The sequence below is a fragment of the Alligator mississippiensis genome, chromosome 10 (assembly GCF_030867095.1).
Source record: "Alligator mississippiensis isolate rAllMis1 chromosome 10, rAllMis1, whole genome shotgun sequence".
Classification (NCBI taxonomy): domain Eukaryota; kingdom Metazoa; phylum Chordata; order Crocodylia; family Alligatoridae; genus Alligator; species Alligator mississippiensis.
In genome coordinates, this window is record NC_081833.1 from 2,217,298 (window position 1) to 2,240,198 (window position 22,901).

Here is a 22,901-nt window from a genome sequence, read left to right on the forward strand (position 1 = left end):
TGAGTTGTACAAGGGAAAGAGGCAAGGGGCATTTTGGGCTGTTTTAAGTGCTGGACCTGGGCCCTCCAGAATCCCTTTAGGTTACTCTGTTAGAAATAGCTCATCTGTTTTTATCTAGTTACCTTTAAGCACCTTGGAACTATCAAGTCCGTTAACAGTTAATGCATTATAGTTTTGTGTAACAATTAGTACTTAAATCAGTGGCTTTGCAAAAGCCAATAAATATCAGATCTGGCTTTTTGAGTAAGTTTACCTCCTAGGAACAGCTTTACCAATAACTTTCCTTTTCAGCTTCCCATGAATGAGTATAGTAATCGTAAGTGTTGTGCTGCCTGTCTTTCTCTTTTTATGTAGGTGCCATAGTTTCTACAGTAAAAGATATTCTCGTGCCTTGTATTTGGGAGCCAAAGCTATTCAGCTCAACAGTAATAGTGTCCAAGCATTACTGCTGAAAGGAGCTGCTCTTAGGAACATGGTGCGAGTCCAGGAGGCAATTATACACTTCCGGGAGGCAATACGTCTTGCGCCTTGCAGGCTGGACTGTTATGAAGGTGAGTAAAGTAAATGCTTTATACCCAGTACTGATAGGGCTTTGGTAGAATATAGTGGTGTCACAGTTGCAGCAAAGCTAGAAGCTGCCCTATTGTGGGTTCCATGAAGGCATGGTAATAGCACAGAGTTTCTGATGTAAGCCTTTGCTTTCTAGTAGGTGAATGACATTACAAGAGCTGCCAAGTAAAGATCACAGCAGGCGAAGAGAAAAGTATTAAAGAGAGAATGAATGCATGCTTGTCAAGCAGAAAGTTGGTTTGAATTTGATGTAGTGAGACACATGCTTGTTAAGTTGGCGTAATCCTTAATCTGTGCACAAACGGATTCTTTGCCAGCTCTAGGATTAGTTCCATTGGAAGCTTTAATCTTGGCGCATCATTGTCTAGGTAAATCATCTTCTACCAAACTGTAAGGCAGAAAAAAAATACTCTTAGTAGAGCAAACCTTCTTGCAGAGGTCTTCAGAGTTTAATACAAATTTTACTTTAAGCTTTCTTGAAAACCATCCCTTGATGTGGAGAGCTTTGAAGCATCAAATAGAAGCCGCTTGCCTTTTGGTCTTGGCATACTGTTTTCTGACATTTGCAGATAAGCAGTTACAGCAAAAGGTTGCTGAACTGAAGTGTAGTTTTCATATGCGGATTCATTTGTTAATAGAGTGTTATGGTGGGGATTGCAAACAGTTGCTATAATAGATTAGTCTCAGTGATCTACATAGTCTGTTCAGTATGGCTGGTAGGTAGGCCTGCCATTTTCACCCCCAACCACACTTCAGGTAATTATAGCAACTCACTTGGCTTATATATTGAAATGTCTAAAGCCTTGGGGTAGAAGCGTTTGGTTCACTGTCAGCAGCTGAAGCTCCAAAAATTGAGCAGAGCAGTTAAACTGAACTTGATTACAGCTTTTCTGCAACTTTTGTTAAAGAATCTCAAAAGGGAAACTGTTTAGATCTTAAAAGATTTCTGCAGTTTCAAATAAATAGTGATTTGCAAAGGATGCCAGTGGTGAGAAATATTTCTGCTTCCATACTGGAAGTTGATAGATGCAAATCTTGGGAAATAAGTGGGTAGTTTAGAATTACCCTGCATAAGTCAACGGATATATTTATAATAAATCTATAAAGAGCTCAGTTTGCTCTTCAGAAGAAGCTAAATTATACACAGGAACTGAAGAGTCAGACCGTAAATTAATACCACTGAAAGAATTAACTTCAGCCGAAATGTGTGTTTATCTGTTGGGATACAATTGTGATGTAAAAATACACACAGGGCCTTCGATGTCAGTAGTTACTGAGAAAATCATTGGATGAAACAGGGTTAAAAACATCCTGATTCGTATACCAGATCCTAGATCGTTTTTCTCACACACATTTGTCCCACTCCCATTGCTTACTGTCAGCTCTGCTGATACTAGGCAGTTCTAGACTGAGAGGAGTTGCAGGGAAATGAGGGCAGATCCATGCATACTGAAACGAAGGCAAAAAATAAATGCCATACAAGCTTAGAAAAAAAGAGCATGAGGCATGCAAGTGCGGCAGCCTGGGGGGTGCAGGCAGTGGTGGTTTTCTTTCTGTATTGTTCGAGGGTTGTTTGGAGTACTCCCAGTGATTTATTGAGATCTCTCTGGTTCTTGCTCAGTAAAGGCAATTTTTCCAGTTCTTTTTCTTTTGCTCAGAATGGAGGACTCTGGTATATCTGATTTTCCTGGCTTCTCCAGCCCACCACTCAATGGATATATTCTCCCTTCATGTCCTATGAGCAGAATAATTTGTGTTGTGGTTCTCCGCTTCTATTACCGTAAAGACTAAGTTCAGGAATGCTGTCCTTTAATTGCATAACTGCCTGCAAATGGAAGGATTTGGATATTGTTCCTTAAAAGCAAAAAAGAAAGAACCAGGAGGAGGGAAGGTTCCCCTAAACAAACAATACCCCTGCTGGCAGAGGCTGAACTTGAGAGGTGTTCATCTAGCTTCTGGCTCTGCTATTGGTGATCTCTGGGACCAGAGGTCACTGAATCTCTCTCTGTTACTTGCATCTTAGGGTGGCCTGTGGGTGCTGCTGTAAAGCAAATAATTGACTGAGGAAGTCTGTTTTGTATGCCAATACTAATGTGAATTAACTGACACATTTCTTTTGGTCTTCAGGCCTCATTGAATGTTATCTTGCATCTAACAGTATCCGTGAAGCAATGGTTATGGCTAACAATGTATACAAAACCCTGGGAGCAAACGCGCAGACGCTTACACTGTTGGCAACAGTCTGTCTTGAAGACCCGGTTACACAAGAGAAAGCAAAAACCTTATTAGATAAAGCACTGACACAGAGACCTGATTACATTAAAGCCGTGGTAAAGAAAGCAGAACTTCTTAGTAAGTTTCTTTTGAGATGTGTTCTTTTCCCTGCCCAGTCTTCTTGAAGCGCACTTCTTTGTATGAAATAATAGTGTTACAGCCAAAGAGTCGCCAGTTCTGTAAATTATCCTTCTGAACAGGAATGCCGTAAGACAATACAATGCTGAGGTGTAGAAATACTTTATAAAATGATAGCAATTGATTATTTGAGTCTTACTTTAAACCAATATATTTATGACCATATTTATCATTAGAGCAAAAAAGAAGCATGTACAAAGAACTAAAGTCCCAAAGAATAGTTACCAACCATAGAATTATTATGCTGATTATTTTAGGGGGGGAAATACTGTGGTAGCTTTTTGTGTCTACTCCATCATGTAATTTTACATGTGGAATATCTGTCTGAACTATTGATTTGAAATGTATCTCTCTGTAAACAGGCAGAGAACAGAAATATGAAGATGGAATTGCTTTGCTGAGGAATGCACTGGCTAATCAGAGTGACTGTGTGCTGCATCGAATACTGGGAGACTTTCTTGTAGCTGTCAATGAATATCAGGAAGCTATGGACCAGTACAGTATTGCCCTCAGGTAAAATTTGTCCTTCATTTTTATATTTCTTAGTTCCAAGAAGTGTGCGGTTTCTGTGGCTCATCATTTCACTAACCCATTTGAATTGTCACAGCAAAGAGAGGAGGAGACGTATGTCAAAGCCACGTCTGTCTATTTTTTTACACGCTGCCTCTTCATTGATGAGTTATCTTGCTCTTAAGATTTTTTGAGTTGGGAACTGTCGTACTTAAGGACAGCAATCAGTATTGCAGTCATAAGTTTTGCTAATGTTACCAGCCAGTCAATTGCTGCACTAATAAGGAGGATTAAGGCATGGATTTGTTTATAATCCTTAAACTATTATACAGCCTCTCAAGCACCTTGTGCTCCATTCCTTTTGAGCTGGAAGGTGCTATATAAACACAAGGGATTGACCAAATTCAAACAAAATGATTCCATTAAACATAAAGAAAACATATTTCTTCTTACAGTAAAGCAAACCCTTGAACACAGAGAGAGAAAAAATAATTCAGAATTGATAAAATATAGCATTTTTCAGAATAAAATGTCATTTACCATACACTGCATATTCTGTGCAAAAGTTAAGCTTATCCTGTGCCCTGCTGACTTAATATGCCTACAGTACAGTGCAGTGCTAGGTCGGTTGGCTGTTTATGCCTTGGTGCTAGTCTATTTTTTCCTGTCTCCTGGTTTCTAATGTTTATGTTTTCAAATCATGGGAGGGAGGATGTGGTGTTCAGAGAGTGAATGCTCCAGGGTCAAGGTAATTTGTGCAAAGATGCAGTATATGGTGTTAATGATCCTCTTCCACCTTTTGCTGACAAGTTATAACATCAAGCTGAGATTAAGTGACAGCATCTTTGCTATATTTAAATATTAGTGGCAATAAGCAGGAAGTGGGAGGGAAAGGAAGTGGAGCCTAGCTTTGATTAGACCCTTTTCTCATGTTTGCTTCTTTACAGTTGAGGGTAACTCCTGCTTTTTTCCCTTCCCTCAGCTTGGATCCCAATGATCAGAAGTCTTTAGAAGGAATGCAGAAAATGGAAAAGGAAGAGAGTCCAACAGATGCAACCCAGGAAGAGGATGTGGATGATATGGAAGGAAGTGGAGAAGAAGGGGATTTGGAGGGCAGTGATAGTGAAGCAGCACAGTGGGCAGATCAAGAGCAGTGGTTTGGCATGCAGTGAATCTCCCTAACAGGCATGTTTCAGCACTTGTGTCCCACGAGCTCCATTCTTTTCTGAAGAACTTAGACTTCAGTTTTTGTAGTAACAGCCCAGCCTCTCTTTGAAAGCAGCAGACTCTGGAATCACTTAATAGTTAAAAGCATCTCAGTTCTGATCATGTTTTGGATGCTTCCTATTTATTAAGTATGAGATTGAGATTGAACTCATCTGTGCTGGAGATGATTTGTAAGTGGTTTTTAAAGTTTTTTTCTTTCTAAAACTATAGACACTTAACTGTGTAAAACATTTCATTGTTAGGGTTTGAAACGATGTCACAGTTGTGTTCAAAACTAAATGTTCTTGATCCCTAGTTGCAAATGTAAATACAGGTTCTCTTTATTATTCCTTTGTGAAAGAGGTTTTATTCTTTTGTCCAGAGGTTGGTAGTTGGGCTCACGCATGAACTCTCATTAAAGTGTGTAGGAGTTGTGCAGGGGTGTGTTTCAATCAACAGCACTTGTCCTCATGTTCTATTCATCTAACCAACTTGTTTCCTGTGCACGGCATTACATCAACTCTATAAAGGTAGAGTAAGCAAATTCAGCATCCCTGACTTGTAGGACACTTATTTTTGTAGCTGATAATCAGTTTCTACATACAGAGGATTGTACAATATTGAAATGTAGGGAAATTACTGTAATTCTCCTACCAACTTCTGTAACCACTTTAAAGCCTGTACACAAACACTTCTTTCTAAATACAGTTCAGTTTTATTTGGGTAAGTTTCTAAGAGGTCTTAAAACAACAGCAGTGACTCAACAGCATTTCACATCCTGTATGTGGCACTATCAGTGAAAATGGCATTAAAAAAAACCTTCATGCTTCACTCGTAGAAATGCTACATTATTAAAACAATGGATTGGAATCCTGAAACTGATGCTTCAGTTTTGCAAAAGAATGACAATTCTGCTTTTTTTCTGACTCTGATTTACTTGACTTCTGTGCGCTAATTGCCGGCGTCTCTGATCTACAGTCATGTATAGTCTTGTAATGCTGTTTGTGTCTGTTTTAGTGTATTGTATTGTAGTATTTTCTGTACTCTCTCTCCCATGTCATCATATCAGCTGAAGCAGAAGGTGGCTATTTTGTACTGGAATTTCTTGGTGTGTGCACTGCATTTTGCTTCCAAACAATAAAAAAACCCAACCTTTCCACTAATGTAGTACCAGAGCACAAACAGGGTAAAAATGTTCCAAAAGAGCTGGTGATGTATTAAAAATGCACGTTTACAGGAGAGGGTGGTCCCCCAGAACCCTCCTTCCCCAGCCTGTTTTAAAGCTGCATGATGTACTCGCATTACGCAGGAGGAGAGTGACTGGCCTGTTCCTGTGCACAGATGGCTGACTGGCTGGCTATCCTAAATAGATATTCTTCCCCTGTTCCACTTTTTTCTATGCTTAAGGCTGAGAGAAACACCAGTTTTGTTTTTTCTCCAGTGTCAACCAAGCTATAGGTAAAGCCACTGAAGAATAAACAAGGCTTGTCTTCCAGTCTCATTATGGCTGATTTTAATTAAAACTAGCTGGTATATCTCAGTTCACTAAACAGTATACAGTACACTTGAACTAAAATCCTGTTTAAGTATCCAGGCAGACAAGGTTCCTTGGGTGAATTTGTTTAAGTATCTGTTTTGTATAGCAGTGGTATATAGTGAGTGGATTTCAACTCATTTCATGTTCTTGATTTGTTACAGAGGGAAGCTGCAAACATGTTCAAGTAAAACCCAAATTGTTTATTTTGCAAGCTCTCCATTTCTTCCTTTCTCTGCAATAAGCCTCAGATTGCATTCTGCTTCTGCATGGTAACCTAGGTAGGTTGATAAGCTTCTAAATAGTTAATCAGACCTTAATTGAGGATCAGGATGAAGTGTTTAACACTGATAAGCTAGAGTGAAGTGGTGTGTTTGAAGTGTATGGGAGACACCTGGTATGTGCGATAAAATGTTAGCCACTGGGCTGATGATGATTTTCACTTACATGGCCCTAATTGAAGCTGGTCCTATTGCTTCCAGCTGTGTTTAGCAGTAAGCATTGCAACGTTTTCTGGAAAGCAAGATACCATGGAACAAGAAGTGTGAAGGCTAGAACTCAGACCTGGAACAGTTCAGAGAATTTGCAGATTGGTAAGCATGAAAGTGTGCTAATTTGACCACTTTTACTTAGGACTTAAGGTAAAACTACCCAACTAAGTTAGCTATTGCATGTGGTGTTGGAGTTTGAAATTTGAACATTGCTGTGGTACTGTTAATCAGCTCTTGTAAATTGGTCCTCCTTTAATTTTGCCCATAGCTGAGCCCTAGTCCTTTTAGTAAATAGCTGATAGAAATAATCCCATTAAAGCTTAGAGAAGTTAAATTTTACTGTATTGCTCCTTGGCACCTATATGCTGAAGTCTGTTGCATGAAATTTCTAAACCTGTTTATGACCAGAATGGAGATCAGACTGTTCCTTCCACCAGAGTTTCTGCTGTAAGAAACTCGCTTTAAAACTTTCTTTTACATACAGCTGTATGTAACTTATTCCTGGATACCTGCCCGTATCCTAAGACAAGTAGCTGACCATGTTAGTCTGACCTCAGATGGAAGGGTGGCATTCAGAGAGGCTGCTTCACCAGATCCTAAAAGGGACATCACTCTTCAATTGTATGTTCTCTGTTTTGTGACGGCTTGCTTTTATTATCCAAGATAAAAGTTCAGACTGTGGCCACAGAGATCATTGTCTCTATAAATGCATGTTATGTTAGCGCTCTGTTAGATTATCTTTTCATGATCTTGTCAATAAACATCCAGTGGAAGGGATTGAGAACTTTAAGATACAAAACCTGGAGAATGCACTTGATTTTTATTTATTTATTTTAGCCTATTGCTTCCAGGAGTCTAAGAGGATATTTTTGGTCCCTTAATGAGCCTTCATTAATGCTTTAATTTTAGAATGTGATCTCTGCTTTTGTAACCTTGTGCTCCTGAATCCTGTGACTTGTTTCTAGTTTAGGAAATATAACTAATGCAGTTAGCCCATAATAATCAGTTGACCTCATTCTGTGCCTTAATCCACTGCTGTGCATACTACCAGAGGTAATGAATGCAAAAATTATGGCTTTCACTGCATCAGGAGTCACGTAGGGTCTGCAAAGGAGGCAGCTCGGAGGTGAGGCTGGAACCAGTGACGCAAGGGCACCCAGTCTGCCACCTGTGCTGCTATCTGCTCTTTTGGACATGGGCTATATTCGGTGGTGTCTGGGGCTGGATAAAGATGTAATATTTGTATTTGCTCTGAGGTGCCACTTCACCACAGATGATATCTATGATCAGGAAGGGCAAGAGTTTCTCCAAACTTTGCACTTCTTCCCGAACGGCAAAGCACAGCTGTGAAGCTTGCTAGCCCCTCAGGGGCAGTGTTCATTGAGGATGAGGCTCAGAGCCATGCAGTCCTGGATCTGCAAAGTAACTAACTTTCCTTTCCAAAGGCCATGTGTTAAGGATTATGTGAGCCACCCCTGCCTGTGAAATGGGGAGGGGAGGGTATGTGGTTCCTTGTCTCAAAGTTGGGAGCATCTTTAAGCAGCTGTCTTGCAAACCACAAGGTGTTCCGTAAGTGCTAGGTACCCTGTTAAAGTGGGGTTTTTTTACGCTTCCTTTCCTGTCATTGCAGATCAGAGAGAGCTCTGGGTAATTAGTGGCTTTCTCTCTTAATATTCGGCCTTCTCCTTGGTCCTGTTTCATGTAATGAGGTTGCACCTTCCCTTCTTAGGGCTTGTGAGGCGACATTGAAGTCAAATCATCCAGCCCTGTAGCAATGAGCATTTGTTTCTTGGAAAGCCTGTCTGCTTCACAGAGTTGTGGTTTCTGGGGAACTGCTGGATGGCATCTGTGAGAGTGTCCCAGCATTGCAGTTGCCTTACCCACACACACATTGCACCACTTGAACTCATCTGCTGTGGCTAAATTGGTGCAGACTTCAGTGTGAACAGTTAGCTGGGTTAAACCTAGCTTGTGTTGAAACCTGAAGTAGGCTTACCAGCACAGGTTGAGCAGCTGTGAGTCAGGTATAACAGTGTATGTTTGTTAATGCACCTTTAGTTACATTGGTGCCATTTTGTGCCTAAACCTGATTCAAGCTAAAGTGGTCCAACCACTGCTACTACTGGGGAAGCAGGAGTTGGGATGTGTACAGAAGGGAAAGGGCTTTGTGGCAAGTGTGTGGGAAGCGGATGAGCGGTTCTTGTGTCTGCTCATGGACTGCATGCGAGGGAGTCATTTGGGTTGCCAGCAGAGATCTCTGGCTTGCTGAAGCATTTGGAATGGGTTGAACTGTATTTGAATGAGGCTCCTCTGCCCCTTATCAGCAAACCTGCTAACAATAGGACACAGATCAGGTAAGCAGTCCATGCACTTGGACTTGATGTACTGAGCCTCACTTGTGCCACTTAGCTTCGCGTTAATGGCTGCGTTGTGTTCCACCTGGAATGAGCATTGGACTTTTTTGCTGGGATTAGTCACTGACACTTGTTTACATTGTAAAATCCTCCATTAACACTGCGCCCTGGCTTGGAGCAACCTGGTGAGAGAGGTCAAAGGCTGAACGGGCTGGGAAGCCAAAATCCTTTCTCCTCCTTTCACCCTGTCAGACCCAGTTTGAGAGAACCCAGCCGGTTCTGAACTTGCTCTGCTACTGCTCCAGCTGTACATGGTAGATGGAGATAAAAATGGCTTTGTGCTCCACAAGTGTCTGCTCTTTCACGGGCCATAGAACTTGTAGTGCAGACAAAAGAATCCTGGTGCTGTCTGCCAAATCTTCTGCTGCAGCTCTTCTGCTTGGAGAAGGCTTGGTCTGTTTGTGGCATGAAAGGAAGTGATGACCTCCTGTTTTGAGACTCCTGCTTGAACTCTCCTGCACAGCTTGTCAGCTGTGTTCTTGGGCCCCTTTAGAATGTGTCTACCAAAACGAGGGGGAGGAGGGATGGAAACGGCCTGTCCTGAGATGCGGACTTAATCTAAATGTTAAAATATTTACGCAGAACAAAAAGTCCAGTTGCATCAAAGCTGGTGCGACTGGGTGGTGGCAGCAGTGCGCTGCTTTGCCTAGTGAGCTGGGGTTCAGAAACTTGGACTGCCTCCTGGCTGTAAACTCAAGACTGGGAAGAGCTTAATGGTTGGCAGAAATTAGATACTTGCTTTGACAGATTGGGCTGCTACTGGCAGAACAAAGGCTCTGTTCCTGTGTGGCTGGAGGTGCAGCGCATTGCCCTGCACAGAGCCATGCTGCCCATCAAGGTGCCGCCTTCTGCGAACTCTGCAACATAGCTTGTGTTTGGTTTTCTCCCTGGGTTCAGCATATATCCAGTTGTATTTTTCTTAACACTGTGCATTAGCTGATGAGTTGAAGCTGGTAACTTTGGCTCCATCTTGTTGGAAACCTAAGTAGTTTTCTTGTAAACTCCAGCATGGTGACATCAGTAGAGCAAGGGAAAGCTGTCTGCAAACTGTGTCTTCCTTGTGCTGGTCTGTGCAAGCTGCAGCCCACGCACTTCTGGAGATGGATGGGCTTCACAGTGCGTTCATCAGGGATCCTGTGAGCACTCACTGCTACAGTGGTGCCTTTTTTGCCTTACAGACCTTGACAAGGTCCCAGTTCCACAGTGGCTGCCTTCACTGCCACATTGCATGTGGTGTGGCTAGCCCTCGTCCATGCAGCTGTAATGACTAAGGTCTGTTCTCGTGCTGACCTGTACAGGCTTCCATGTCCGGCCTGCTGCAGTGGCTGCCTTGCTAACACTTGAAGGCTTGTTGAAATTGGCAGCCTTTGCTGTTGCCCTAGTTAGAGAATGATCTAACTGGCCTATAGTAACTGTAGCTCTTCTGGTCTTCCTTGCTGTAGACTGGAGTTGTCACAGAAGGCCAGAGGGAATGTGGGTCCCTTCCCCAGTGCTGGAGCTGGGCCTTTCATCACCCCAGGGAGAGGCAGCTTTTGCTCTAGGGAAGAGAAGGTCCTGCTGATACTCTGCTTATTGGGCAGGGTGTGAGGATTTGCTCAGGTGCTTGCTTCTCCTGCTGGAATATGGCACTTGGCTGTTCCCAGCTCTCTAGACCAGTGGTTCCCAACCTTTTTAGACCACAGACCAGCAAACTGCAGACTGGCATTCTGCAGATCAGCATACTGTGGACTCGGTATAAAAAAAGGTTGGCTGCCGGTCTGCAGTATGCTGGTCACTTCTGGACTTGCGGTCTGCCAGCCAACCCTCTTGCGGACCAGCAGCCAACTGTTTACAGCCCAGTACCTGGCCATGGCCCAGGGGTTGGAAACCTCTGCTCTAGACCTTTCACCAGTAACACTTGACCTGGAGACTGCCCCAAGTTGGTGAGAGAGAGAGGCTTAACCCTTTCCTTGCTGTGCTGGGATTCTAGCCCCCCACAGAGCTTCGAAAGGGGCTGCAGGAAGCAGAGTGAGCTTTGGGACCTCACTTCTGCCTCGTAATTTACAGTCTAGCCCGTAACTTGAGAGAAGCTTTTCTTTATGGGAAAGTGTATCATCCATCATGTGGCCCTAGGTAGGGCAGAGACATTTACAATGACTAACTTCACTTGCAGCTACTGGAATTCTTGGCCCTGTGTTGGAAACCAAGTTCCTGGGCATGAAGCCACGATGTGAAATGAACCATTCCCTTGCACAGGCGACCAGTCTCCAGTGCTTTGGTGGGGGGTGCGGGTGCCTCCACAATCAGCCCAGTTCAAAACGTAGCCTAGCAGTGCCCTTGCTGAGGGCAGTGTGGGGCCCACAGAGCTCTGTGCCAGGTTGCCATAATTTGGGAGCACCTTCCTGGGGCCTATGGAGAAGCCAGGTTGTTCTGTAGACTGCAGGAGAGGATTTACGGCTAGACCCAGTGACAGACCAGGGCATGGTAGCACCCTGCTCCTTTATGGCTGGTTTGGGAGGTAGCTCAGGATTCAGATCTCTGCCTGAGGTATGGGGTGGGAGAGTTGCAGCACAGAGGGAGCTGGACACTGCAGAGCAGGACCCCAGGCAGCCTGGGGCCAGAGGGAGGGGCCTGAAGTTGGCATGCATGAAAGTCCCATCCTTCAGGAAGGCAGCTCCATCTGCTCAGGGGTCTCAGCCTGGCACCCTCCCAAATACAGTTGTTAGCTTCCAGTCCTTGCTAGGGCAGAGGTGAGAGTTGGAGGCTTTTTGTTTAACCCAAGCTGCTATGAGACAACCCAGCCCTCTGCAGCATGGGTGGCAGGTGCCTAGGGGGCTGCTCAGGCTTGCAGATTAGCCAAGCTGCCTGTGTCACACTCGTGGCCCCCTGTAGAATCTGGCTGTAACCTGGCCAAGGTCCCCACCTTTCTCATCACTCGCTGGTGGTGTAGTCAGGCCCCTGAGCCTGGGCTGGCAGTGCATGCTGATTGACCCTCCAGAGGGAACAAGGGCACCATGAGGAGCGGGAGGGCATGAAACAGAGGGCAGTGTTGCCCTGCTTTATGAGGTGACCATGAGGCTCAGCACCTGGCTGCAGGCTTGGCACCTCCTGCGTTGCTGCCTCGCTGCCATCCCATTATTGACAGCACCATATACAGCCTCCTGCGCATACCCTCTGCTCCAAGCAATGGGTTGCCAACTCAGAAAACACAGCCGTGTCCCTGCTGGTGTCGCCTGAGGACAGCACCGTGACTGAACCAGCACCATGGCATAGATCTCTGCGTCGTTGTTTGGAGCTTAAATACCATGGCAGCCAGTGCTGAGTGATGAGGTGGGTGAATCTGCTCTGCAAAGCAACGGGGAGGTGTGTGAGCTACCAGCAGGGTGGGCCAGGCACAGCAGTGTTTCCCTGAGTGCCTTTGTTAGTGCAGGGGGACAGTTTACACAGCCTCACCAGCACTGTGGGCAGGGCCCCTAGACAGCAAAACATCCCATTGGGGGCTACAACCCTCCTCCCCCCCATTCTCCCCCAGCCTGGCTGTGCCCCCATGATGAGGCCTGAGGCAGCCACTCTAACCTTCACCTCCCATAAACACAGCCAAGGGGCAACGGGCTTTTCATCCTGCTCCTTGCCGCAGTAGTGTGGGCATCTGTTGGGACATGGTGGGAGTGTTGGGTTTGTTTGCACAGCACCGGGTGTTTGGAGGCTCCTGGCGAACAGGTCTGACTGAGCACCGTATTTGGGTGCAGGCAGGATTTTACCCCCATGGTCAGATTTGATACAGAAGGGGGCAGGAGATTCTGCCTTCCTCTGGGGAAGTGCATGGCCTACTGGGGCTCTCAAGTGTGTTGTCTTGAGCCTCATGGCAGTGGGCCACTGCCAGCTCATCCCTCTGCTTTACCTGGGGCAGGCTCAGGCGCTCTTGGTACCATTGGGCAAAGGGCCTTGTTGTTATGGAAGAAATGATTGTGTAGTTTAGGGCTGGGCCAAAAAAGCACTGCGTGGCACGGCTTGGGCAGGATCAAGCCTGCCTCGAACAGGGGGGTGAACTGGGTGATCCTCCCCACCCCTGAGGGCCCTTCCAGCTTGCCTGCTCTGCACTGCTGAGATGCACAGGGCAGTTGCCATGAGACCTCTACATGGCAGCTCCCCTTACAGAGCGCTTGGTCCCAAATGGCTCCTGCTCTTGTCCACGTGCCTCGTGTAACCAAGTGTGGGGCAGGCAGGGGCACAGAGAGGACACTGTAGATGAGTTTAACTCAGTTCCCCTGTGCCAATGCCCTAAAAGCTGCCAAACCTCCGCGAGGCTTTCAGTAACATGGCTTGTAGGTCATTACCTCTGCAGGGATCCGTGTGGGAGGTACTGTTAGTAACTGGTGAGTCAGACATACTTTTTGTGTCGTGCATGCACTAAGTAAGCGTTGGGGGTGACTGAAGCTTTCCAGTCTGCAGCAGGTGGCTAGAAACGTCACGGTGAGCTTTAGACTGTGACGTGCTGTAACGGGAGCCGTGCAAGTCCCAAACAGCATCTTGTGCATGAGGCTTTCCATAGGCTAAATGCTGTCTACTGGCACCTGGCCATCAACCCATCTTGCTTGCACCTGCTAGCGGAAGACCAGGCATCAAGAGATGCACATCACATCCCACAGGTACAGCTGGTCCCAGACCAACTTCTCTGCATCTCTCGGGAACAGGATGCTGGTAGGATTGCAGCAGAGAGATGGGGGTAACTATGGGTAGGAAGGAGGACACAGGAGTGAAGTTCACATAATTCAGAAGAACTGCCTGCCTTGGCACTGCCCCGATATTCAACCATTTAGCTATAGGTTCCTGGTGTGTAAAGCCCCGAGGACTCTTCACCTGTCAGCAGCACAGCCACTGACAGGAGGCTTATTAGGTAGCAGTGCTCTGCACTGCTCCAAAATTAATCCGAGGGAGGGAAAACTGGCAGTTGGCGCTAGAAGGAGCTGAGGGATGGAGTCGTGATGTTCTAACTTCAGAGCTTGGTGAAGAGTGCTTCACTTGCCTGGAAACAGGCCTGTCCCTCCACAACCTTGCAGCCTCATTTCCTACTATGGTCGTGTTCCTCTGTGTGCAAAGGAAGAACCCAGGAGCGTGTAGTTGGCTGGTGCCCTGGTTCAGGCTCCGGGGCTGCGTGTGGGCGATCTGTATCAGTTGGACCCTTGCTTCCGTTTGTTTATCCTTGTGCCTGGTGGCGAGGCACTGGCAAGGCTGACGCAGGAGGCAGTTTGAGGGGGAGCAGTATGCATTGACGTCGGTATCAGAAATCTGTAGCCCTTGGGCAGCTGTCCCTTGCTCGCTTCCACGCTGCTCAGCTCGTTGGCCTGGTAACAGTCACAGTCTTGCATTCTAGCTCTGAGCGGTGGGGGCAGGGTGGGATCAGCAGAAGAGCAGGACCTTACTGCGTGTCTCAGCAGCAGCCTGCGTGAATCTGTCGAGCTAGGCTCAGTTCACTCCCAACAGCACCTGCCCCTAATGCACGCCAGGCACCACATGTCCAGCCAGCCCCACAAGCACACCTGACAGCAGCAAATCCCAGAGGGGGGGTGCACTTAGAGCCCCATCCATAAAAGGGGGGGCAGGCTTCTTCCCGTGACTGGCCTTTGCCCAGAACCAGAACCATGGGCTCAGCTCTTACACATGATCACCCAGTGTAATGGTGGGCTTAGTTCCTGTGCTGTAATCACCTGACTCTACCTCAGATCCTGTCTCCTTTCTTAGGGCACTTAACTCCCCAGCTCCCTACAAACCTTTCCTTTCAGCCTGAAGTTTGCAGCTGTGATTTAAGTGATCATCCCCTTGTTTAGTTGGGGGGAGGGGGGTATAGATGTTCCTACTGATCCTGTCCCACTTACCTTTGCAGGAAACAATGACAGGCAGGCTCGAGAAGCTAGGAGAGGTTAGAACTCACAGCTCTTAAATGATTTATTATGCCTCATTCATCTGGCCTTCGCAGTTCCTCTGGCCTCCTTATCTCATAGGGGTTAGGAAGCTTACCTACTACTACTTCAAATCTGTTGACAGGGTGAATGGCTGTACTGCTTATACCCCCAGGGCCACTTGAGAACCAGAAGTGTTGGCCAACCCTGCCTGACCTGTAGGCCAATTTCTTGCAGAGATAAGAGCTCACAAGCACTCAGCCAGGGGCAAGTACAGAGGGTGCCTTTGGGCCAGGCTCCCCAGGGGGGTGGGGATTAGTGGCTGCAGGAGCTGGGAGGGGGCTATCTTTACTTACAAAATAGAGAACCAAAAAATGGAAGTGTCGTTGGGAAAGAACGTGTTTATTAAAGGTTTCTGGAGGGTTTTTACAAACAATGGAGCGTTTAAAAAAATTAAGTGATCAAAGTACTTGACAGTGTCCCTTAAAACACACACAAGCCCCTGGACAGAGGAAATCACACCAGCGAGGAGGTCAATACTGCAGGAAGAGCAGCTGGCATCTGCATAGTTCTAGTAGGAAAGATTGCAATGCTGCTGATGCTAGTAAGTGTCATCCTGGCATTAATATAAGAGAACGCCAAAGTATGTACGCAAGTACCTGTAGAAAACAAAGTGCATCAAATAACACGCCAGGTGTGTATTGTAGAATCAATTTATTTACCCAAAACAATGAATTAGGTGTGATGCTTATTACTGTCAGCATTTCAATAGACACTTGATCTTATTTACAGCTTCTGGAGGTCGGTCACCCATGCAGTTGTGATAACTGGCCGAGTTGTTTGCTGCTTTAGATAAATGCATCACAATAGTTGTTTGTATTGCACCAACATCTGTCTACTGCTTTAGATTGAATTAAATAAGTTACATTACAGTGCAAAATAAGTTGGTTTGCACACACAAAAAAAAATTAAAAAAGATTGGAAGTTATGACCCGGGGGTTTACAGTTTACACATTCAACATCTGTAGTCTTTTTTCAATGAATTTATAAATAGTATAGCATATTGTACAGAGCTGTTTATAAAGTAGTACGCTTAGATGATACAATACAGAAAGATTTGGCTACTTACAACTGAAGGCATGCATTAGTTTGATATTGTACATTTTATCAACTATGACATCTTACACAGAGAAATATGGAAACTTGGCTGACAGCTCCTCAACTTTTGGTTTAAGAACAAATAAAAAGTTCTCTTCCATGCAGCAAAGAACCCAAACTTCTCTGGAGAGTTTGATTCGCTGAGCTATATTGCACATTTGTACATTTGTATAACTGAAGCCCTAATGGTACCACACACTTCTTCCACAAAGTATACAATGAGTTTTGGTTGAGGGGAAGCAAAGGGGGGGGGTTTCTTTTTTTACATGACACATGCAGCAGTTTTGGTAGATGTGTTGCTAAAAACACATGCACGCAACAAAACAACCTTACATGTCTGCAAAATTGTTTAGGAAGCGATTACTCCAGCATTGCTGAAAAGGAAAGAAAAGAGAAGAGTTAATGAGAGCATGAATGGTCTGTCATTATAAAAGCAAGACTCTGCCAGATCAATAGTGATAGAAGAAAGAAGGTTAAGTTTGATATCAGGCTGCTGATTTCATTGAAAGGACACGCCCTTAGGTTTCGTTTCTAACGCCAGTGTGAAAGCCAGTGTCAGAGCTCCCACCCATCTCCATGGGGCCAGGATTTCATCTCGGATATTACAAGGCAAAAGAATTTGAAAGCCGCCTTTTGGCATTTCAGTGTCCAGCCCAAGCAAAGAGACCAATCTGGTTTCATTTGCTAGATGAGTTTCCCTCCCAGGTATGCTGCACTACTGTAGGGCCTGGTCTTTGTTTGAAAAGCAAATGAAATACTACAGAAACTTCCTGGAAAGAATTTCAGTGGCTATTTTTTAAGCCTGTTTGCAAATTTAATTTGGTAAAAACTAAACCCTCAAATTTTGGCTCAAAGCAGACCTAACACGTGTCCCTTTAATCATCCTGGTTATGCAGCCAGTTCTGGGAAGCAAGGTAGGAAAGAAGTCATGATACACCTGAGGCTTATGTGAGGCGTGAAGTACAACGTCATGAAGCTACTGTTGTACTTTACCCTGAAACACACCATGGACTTTATCCCCGTCTTTGAAGGTAACACACACTCTGCTTCCCTACAGTTGGAGTGTTCTCCAAATACTGCCCTTCACAGCAGAGCCCATGATTTATAGGGTCCAAGAGTTCAGAGTATGCATAATATTAATGTCATTAAGATATGTGATTAGCAGAGATTAGGGAAACAATTAGTGGTTAGAAGTGCATAAAGGTAAAACGAGACAGGTGCAAGATCCATTTTACCTCCTTCCCTCCCATCTCCGCAAATTCCACCATCTCTCCTGTTTGAGCTGCTTGCCATTACATTCCACTTGGCAGCTGTTCTCAGAAGCAGCTAGCACTGCTGTACTGCATTTTATCATCACAGATGAAAAGCTTGTTTTCTTACCAATAGGTGTTTATGAAACAGCCTCCCCTCACACATTAGCCTTGTAACGCTGGGACAGAATGGAATTACAGCACCTTTCAGACTGTCTCCTGGAGGGCTATTCAGAGTAAATCAGCAGACACTATTTATAGTGCATTCGCGTAGGCAAAAAGGAGAAGCCATTTACATATATTTCAAGCAGTTCTTTGACTCTCAGATTCTCTGTCAAGAGGAACCAGTGGCTTGGGACCCCCTGAAGGAGGTAGAGAAGCCCCAACTAGATGTCTGACATCTGCACAGGGCCGGATGCCCCCCCCCAGCTAACGGCACAAGGTAGGATTTGCCAGGCATGAGTACGCTCTCCTAGAAGGAGCTGCTGTCAATGTGAAAGCATCACCTTGATGGCTGGCTTCCAGCAGAAGCTTTAGACAGATGCATCTCATCTAGCCGTGTCTCAGCCTGGCCTGACAAACCCCTTGTGCTTCTCGCCTGCAAGAGAGCACGAGGAAAAAGCTGCCACGGGAATGCATTAAGAAACCCAGAGCGGAGAAGCAGACAATAGAAAGCTCACTGAAGGGTGAAAGAAAAAGAAACCAGAACTGAAAGGCATAGAACTGTTTGAAGAACCAGTGGTGTTGAATAGGGCAGGGGGATGCGCAAGCCTCACAGCAGACATGCTGTGTCCCCAGGGTCACATGGGATGTCCACATGGTCATTAGGCTAACTGGATCCCTTGCAAGTGAACTCTTCAGAGGCACAACATATTTCCTCTCTGCTGCCTGGATCACAGCTACTAAGCTCCAATAATACAGAATGCAAACATCTTCTACAGGGAGACACTCCCTGCCCCCCCCAAAAAATCTGTATATGGAGATGAGCCTGGTGCTGCTGTCCTTTGGTGCAGTCAGACATGAGGCTAGGAATGGAAGAGGGGTTTCTTCTACTAATACAAGCTTTGGCAATAAATTTTGCTTTTAACTTGAGACTAACTGCTGCATTGTGCCTAGAGGACCTGTCAACTGTCTGTCAGCTAGGCACAAAAAAATTCACAACTTATGCCAGTTGGAGAGGAACAGTTTGGTTAACAAAGTTCTCTCAGTTCCCTGATGCCAAGTGGAGGGAGCCGTTTCAGTGACATTGCCCTACTCTGTTAAGTGTCTGAGAGCTGTCCCGCCTTAGTCCAGTGAAAGGCTGCTCAAGAGTCCATGTCTTCAACCCCAAGACCCAGCCACTGTGCATGTACAACAGACAGCAGCTTTCTAGGCACCTGCTCAAACTGCCTCACTTGGGAGAAAAGTGAAATATACCCTGGAGAGGATCGATGCCATTCCTGTGGCAACATCTTTTAGCATAGGAAGGGGTAAAGGTTTGCTATACTTTGTACAGACTCATTCCTTGAGGCACTTGCAGACACTCCCATCTATTCCAAAGGCAGCTACTGTACTCCCAGTTGCTGAGCACATGCAATTCAGGCAGGCAGTGCTCCAGATTTAGATAATGCCTTTAAAGCAATGTAATTGCCCAGATGGCCCCAGGCACTCTGGATCTCCCAGGCTCCTCTCCAACAGCCCAGGTCTACCTCTCCATGCAGCAGCAGGGTTGCATGCTGCTTCTGCAATTACAGCCAGGGCACTGGAGTGCACTTCTAATATGGTGCACAACTTAGCTTGAGACAGAAACTTTAAAGAAACCTCCCCACACCCACTGACCACACAAATCCTTTCCAGACATTTGTGGAGCCCAAACTACCTAGTGTTCAAATCACTAAGCATTTGCTGTGAACATCTAGGTCTAGGATGCAGAGTTGGGACATGAAACTAAGTCCAGCTGACGTTTAAAGTGGCTGCTGACAAGTTGCTAGACTGTCAGTACAAGCTTGTAAAAACAAGGCACGTGCTCTCCAGTGTAGGTGGAAAAGAAACTGCAACCAGCAAGAGCTTATGTAGCAGGTTTCCCGGAAGTTACCCTTGTAACCAAAAGCCTTTGGCTTCCACTACAACCCCAGTCTGCCTGCACCCCATACTCCAGGACTGGGGGGCTCCATTTCGAGGTGGTAGTGCCCTCAGCTGCCTGTGAACACAGAGCCCTTCGTCCAATGTTCCCAGAACCCAATGCCATGTGACTACATTGCAACAAATTGATTTGATCAAATCGAGTCTTAGTCCACAGAGTACAAGAGAGGCTTGCATGACATGATGCTGTCAGTGCCCAGTGCAGAGAGCATGCCCTGCTGCAGACACTGCTCTCGTATTCTGAGGAACGAGACCTCCTCACTGGCTGAACAGAGGAGGCCATTCTGTAGCTGCACCACCGCGGGGTGCGACTGCAAGTCATTTATTCTTGGGATGGACATTCTTCTCAGTACAGAGGTCCTTCTCCAGCCACACCAAATACACTAGTCAACACAGAACTCAAATGCTTGGTGACGAGGACCCGACTCAACGCCTTAAGCCACTTCATGCTTACTAAAAGCACCCCTCTGCTAAAATGCACAGTGCTGAGGGGCAGCAGACAGAGCTGTTCTTTAGGGAGCTGTTTTGTTTAACAGCTGGGGGAACAGATCTTCTGCAGCTGAAGCTAGGCAAGCCTGAAACCCTTGAGTTTATCTTCTGTGCCAGCCAGGATCCAGCTTATTGTTTCCTGTACCTGTCCCCTTCAACAGAAGCTAAAAAAAGTAGCATGACCCAGCTGCTTTTGAGAGCAGTCTCAAAGGCAGTGCAAACTATCAGAGCACTGCCAGCCAGCTTCCAAAGGCACCACGACCCCAGTGCTAGTCTGGCGGAGTTTAAGAGGAGTGGGGGTTTCTTCATCTTTTCACACTACCACCATGTGGAGAGGGCATTTCCACTGACTGGGAACAAACAGTTGCTCAAGCAGAGGAGCACCTGCACTGCAAACACTAACACCCGGGAAGGGTAAAGGAGGCGACACCCTGTCCACAAGAGGCATTCCACATTTCCTGCTGGGTGAATGCTTCAGAACTGAGTGACCCGTGCTCGGCAGTACAAGCACGTTTCACACAAATTCCCATCCAGTCCCAAGCAGCGAACCAACGTAAACAGGGAGGTCCTCAAAAAACAAAGATCTGATAGATTTGCCCAATTTTACCACAGAGTGAACAACTGCGGCATCCTGCAGCACCAAGACTGCCAGTCCCCCCAGATCTGCGGTACAAAGCACCGTTACGGTTCTGAACGTAAAGCGTTTGCTTCAACTGGAGCCTCACACTAGAATGAGTCTAACGTGGTGATAATAATGTAGCACAGCAGAGTTTGACAAAACGCAGCATGGAATGAAGGAAATTACTATTTATTCTTGACATGTAGGTGTACAGCATATGCCATTTTACAGCAAGTTATCACTGGGATGGTGAAATGGAAGAGAAATACTCACTTTAGTCGATGGATGTTGGAAGGCATTGGAGAAAAACACCACAGTTAGGACTGTTAATGACTTACACATTGTTGATACAGGACTGATTTTGAAAAACATGCTCTAACACTTATCGCAATAATGAATGTGGTTAGTGCCACATGAAAATAAAAATAGTTCTATACAATATGTTCAATTTGGTCATGTGCTATTTACAGATTTTACAAAAACCACACACGAGCTTGTTACTTGTTTAAGTCAGGCTATAGCAGGCCAGCAGAGGAACTCTCAAAATATTTAGCTGATTTTTAGTGCCCTCATAAAAGTGTAAGAAATCCAATTTCAAACTATGCAGTGCAAGTTATTTTTCCAGGCCCCATTACAAAAAGCTTTGATTTTAAAAGACCGCACCAAAGTCTGACACACATAAGTAAGGTATTAAAATGGAGCTCAAACCATCTTCTACAGAGTTCTCTCTCTTCATCCATTTCAAAGTTTTTGTCTTTAAGCTAGACTGAAGTAGTTCTTTCCTGTCCTCCCCCCGCTTTCCCTCCACAAGTGGGCAACGCTGGTTAAACAAGGTGGGTTAGAATAAAAATACATTAGACATTTAAATAAATAACCTTAAAAAAAGCTACGTGTGTTGAGAGGATGAAAGAACCCAGCAGGCTGCACCTGGAATGATGTTTTCTGCACAAGCAAAAATAGGCTTACCTCTTACAGAGACTGGCGTAAACAAGACTGTCGGGAATCTAAAAGGTGGGTGCAGGAGGGGGGCAAACCAAAAATACTGAGGTAGCAGTACTCTCTGCCCAGTGCAGAAAAACCGTCTTATGAATTAAAAAAAAAAAGAGACTGACCATATGACAAATTAGGTTCAGATGACCATGCAGAAGACAGACAGTTACATGCTTTTTTAGTTTTAGACAACACACATTCATTCCCTAAAATCTGCTGCCAATTTCATTTGATAGTGTCCGCTGGCTCAAAAGAATTTTTTTTTTTTTTTTACAAGGATGAATCAACTATTCAACAGAACACTGTACATGCTTTTCATCTACAAAAAAATATTTGCATAAAATAGTGTTAGTTCTCTGTACATGTCAATGGACACTTTAATTGTGTATAAAAGAGGAATATATTGCCCCCACTGGAGTCAGAAAAAGCAAAAAACAAAATCTAGAGTATGAAACCTCCATCACCGGCAAGTATGTTCATGTGAATATTCAGCAGAAATAGACAGTTGCTCTAAACAATAAAAAAATTGATTAAGTTAAACATCTTTATGTAAAACGGTCACTATGTCAGTCAAGACCAGAACATGTCACTAAAGTTAGTGTCTGTACTGTAAAGCCAGATAACCAAGGGCATGGTAATGAGCACAAACGGCCAGGAAATCCCTTCGGTGCATGCTGATAAAGAGCACGGCTTGGTGGCAGGCTGCACAATATCTTTACCAGATTCCAGGTAGTTACGTGCCGCAAACTTAAGTGTCTCATCCAGCAGAATGACGGGGAGTGAGAATTTCAACACCATCAGCCACTGCGTCACATTCAGAGGCGTGATCTGGAAGATAATCTGTGGAAGAGGACCCCAACGTTAGAGTCTCCTACAAGAGGAGGAGTTTTAAACAAGCATTGAAAAAAAATAATCTTTACTGCAAGTAAGTTATTTTTGGCACTCTTCTCCTTAAGCGCATTAGTGGGCACAAGTGACGTGAACTTACTGGCAGTGGTTCCACATAAAGGATAAGGAAGTGAAGTGACATGGACAAGCAAATGGCACCCATCAGCCAGACATTCTCCCATGGAGGCATCCTCATCAAGGACTGGTTTTCTGATAGACTGCAATACAAACATGGGACAAATCCAGCATTACAACAGGCCAGTCAACACACCAGGAAACAAAAGGCAGTTCAGCAGTTCCCAGTGTCCTGGCCACACACGAAGGAAGACAAGATGCAAAGGATGTGCTTCAAGTGAGGTCGCAACTTATT

General features: G+C 45.3%; 2 protein-coding genes across 7 annotated transcripts in view; one reads left to right on the forward strand and one right to left on the reverse strand.

Annotated features, from left to right (window-relative positions):
- The window catches only part of ANAPC7 (anaphase promoting complex subunit 7), a 42,201-nt gene that overhangs the window by 6,979 nt on the left and 12,321 nt on the right, over positions 1 to 22,901 (forward strand). For 3 of the 5 annotated variants that reach the window (XM_006272822.4, XM_019486880.2, XM_019486881.1), the window contains 4 exons: positions 355 to 551; positions 2,698 to 2,922; positions 3,345 to 3,495; positions 4,475 to 5,857. In XM_006272822.4, coding sequence (XP_006272884.1) covers positions 355 to 551; positions 2,698 to 2,922; positions 3,345 to 3,495; positions 4,475 to 4,664 — 763 coding nt within the window. In that variant the 3' untranslated portion in view covers positions 4,665 to 5,857. Of the gene's footprint in view, positions 1 to 354; positions 552 to 2,697; positions 2,923 to 3,344; positions 3,496 to 4,474; positions 5,858 to 6,396; positions 6,514 to 6,714; positions 21,114 to 22,901 lie in introns of those variants that run through there. The other 2 variants (XR_363477.4, XR_002090038.2) reach the window with 2 other exon arrangements.
- The window catches only part of ATP2A2 (ATPase sarcoplasmic/endoplasmic reticulum Ca2+ transporting 2), a 63,855-nt gene continuing 56,667 nt past the window's right edge, over positions 15,714 to 22,901 (reverse strand). Inside the window, exons 19-21 of one of the 2 annotated variants that reach the window (XR_002090037.2) lie at positions 22,632 to 22,749; positions 20,927 to 22,483; positions 15,714 to 16,548 (exon numbers count right to left, since the gene is read on the reverse strand). Coding sequence is in view for 1 of the 2 variants with exons in the window: in XM_006272821.4 (XP_006272883.1) it covers positions 22,214 to 22,483; positions 22,632 to 22,749 (388 nt within the window). In the remaining variant the exon portion in view is untranslated. Of the gene's footprint in view, positions 16,549 to 20,826; positions 22,484 to 22,631; positions 22,750 to 22,901 lie in introns of those variants that run through there. The other variant, XM_006272821.4, reaches the window with a different exon arrangement.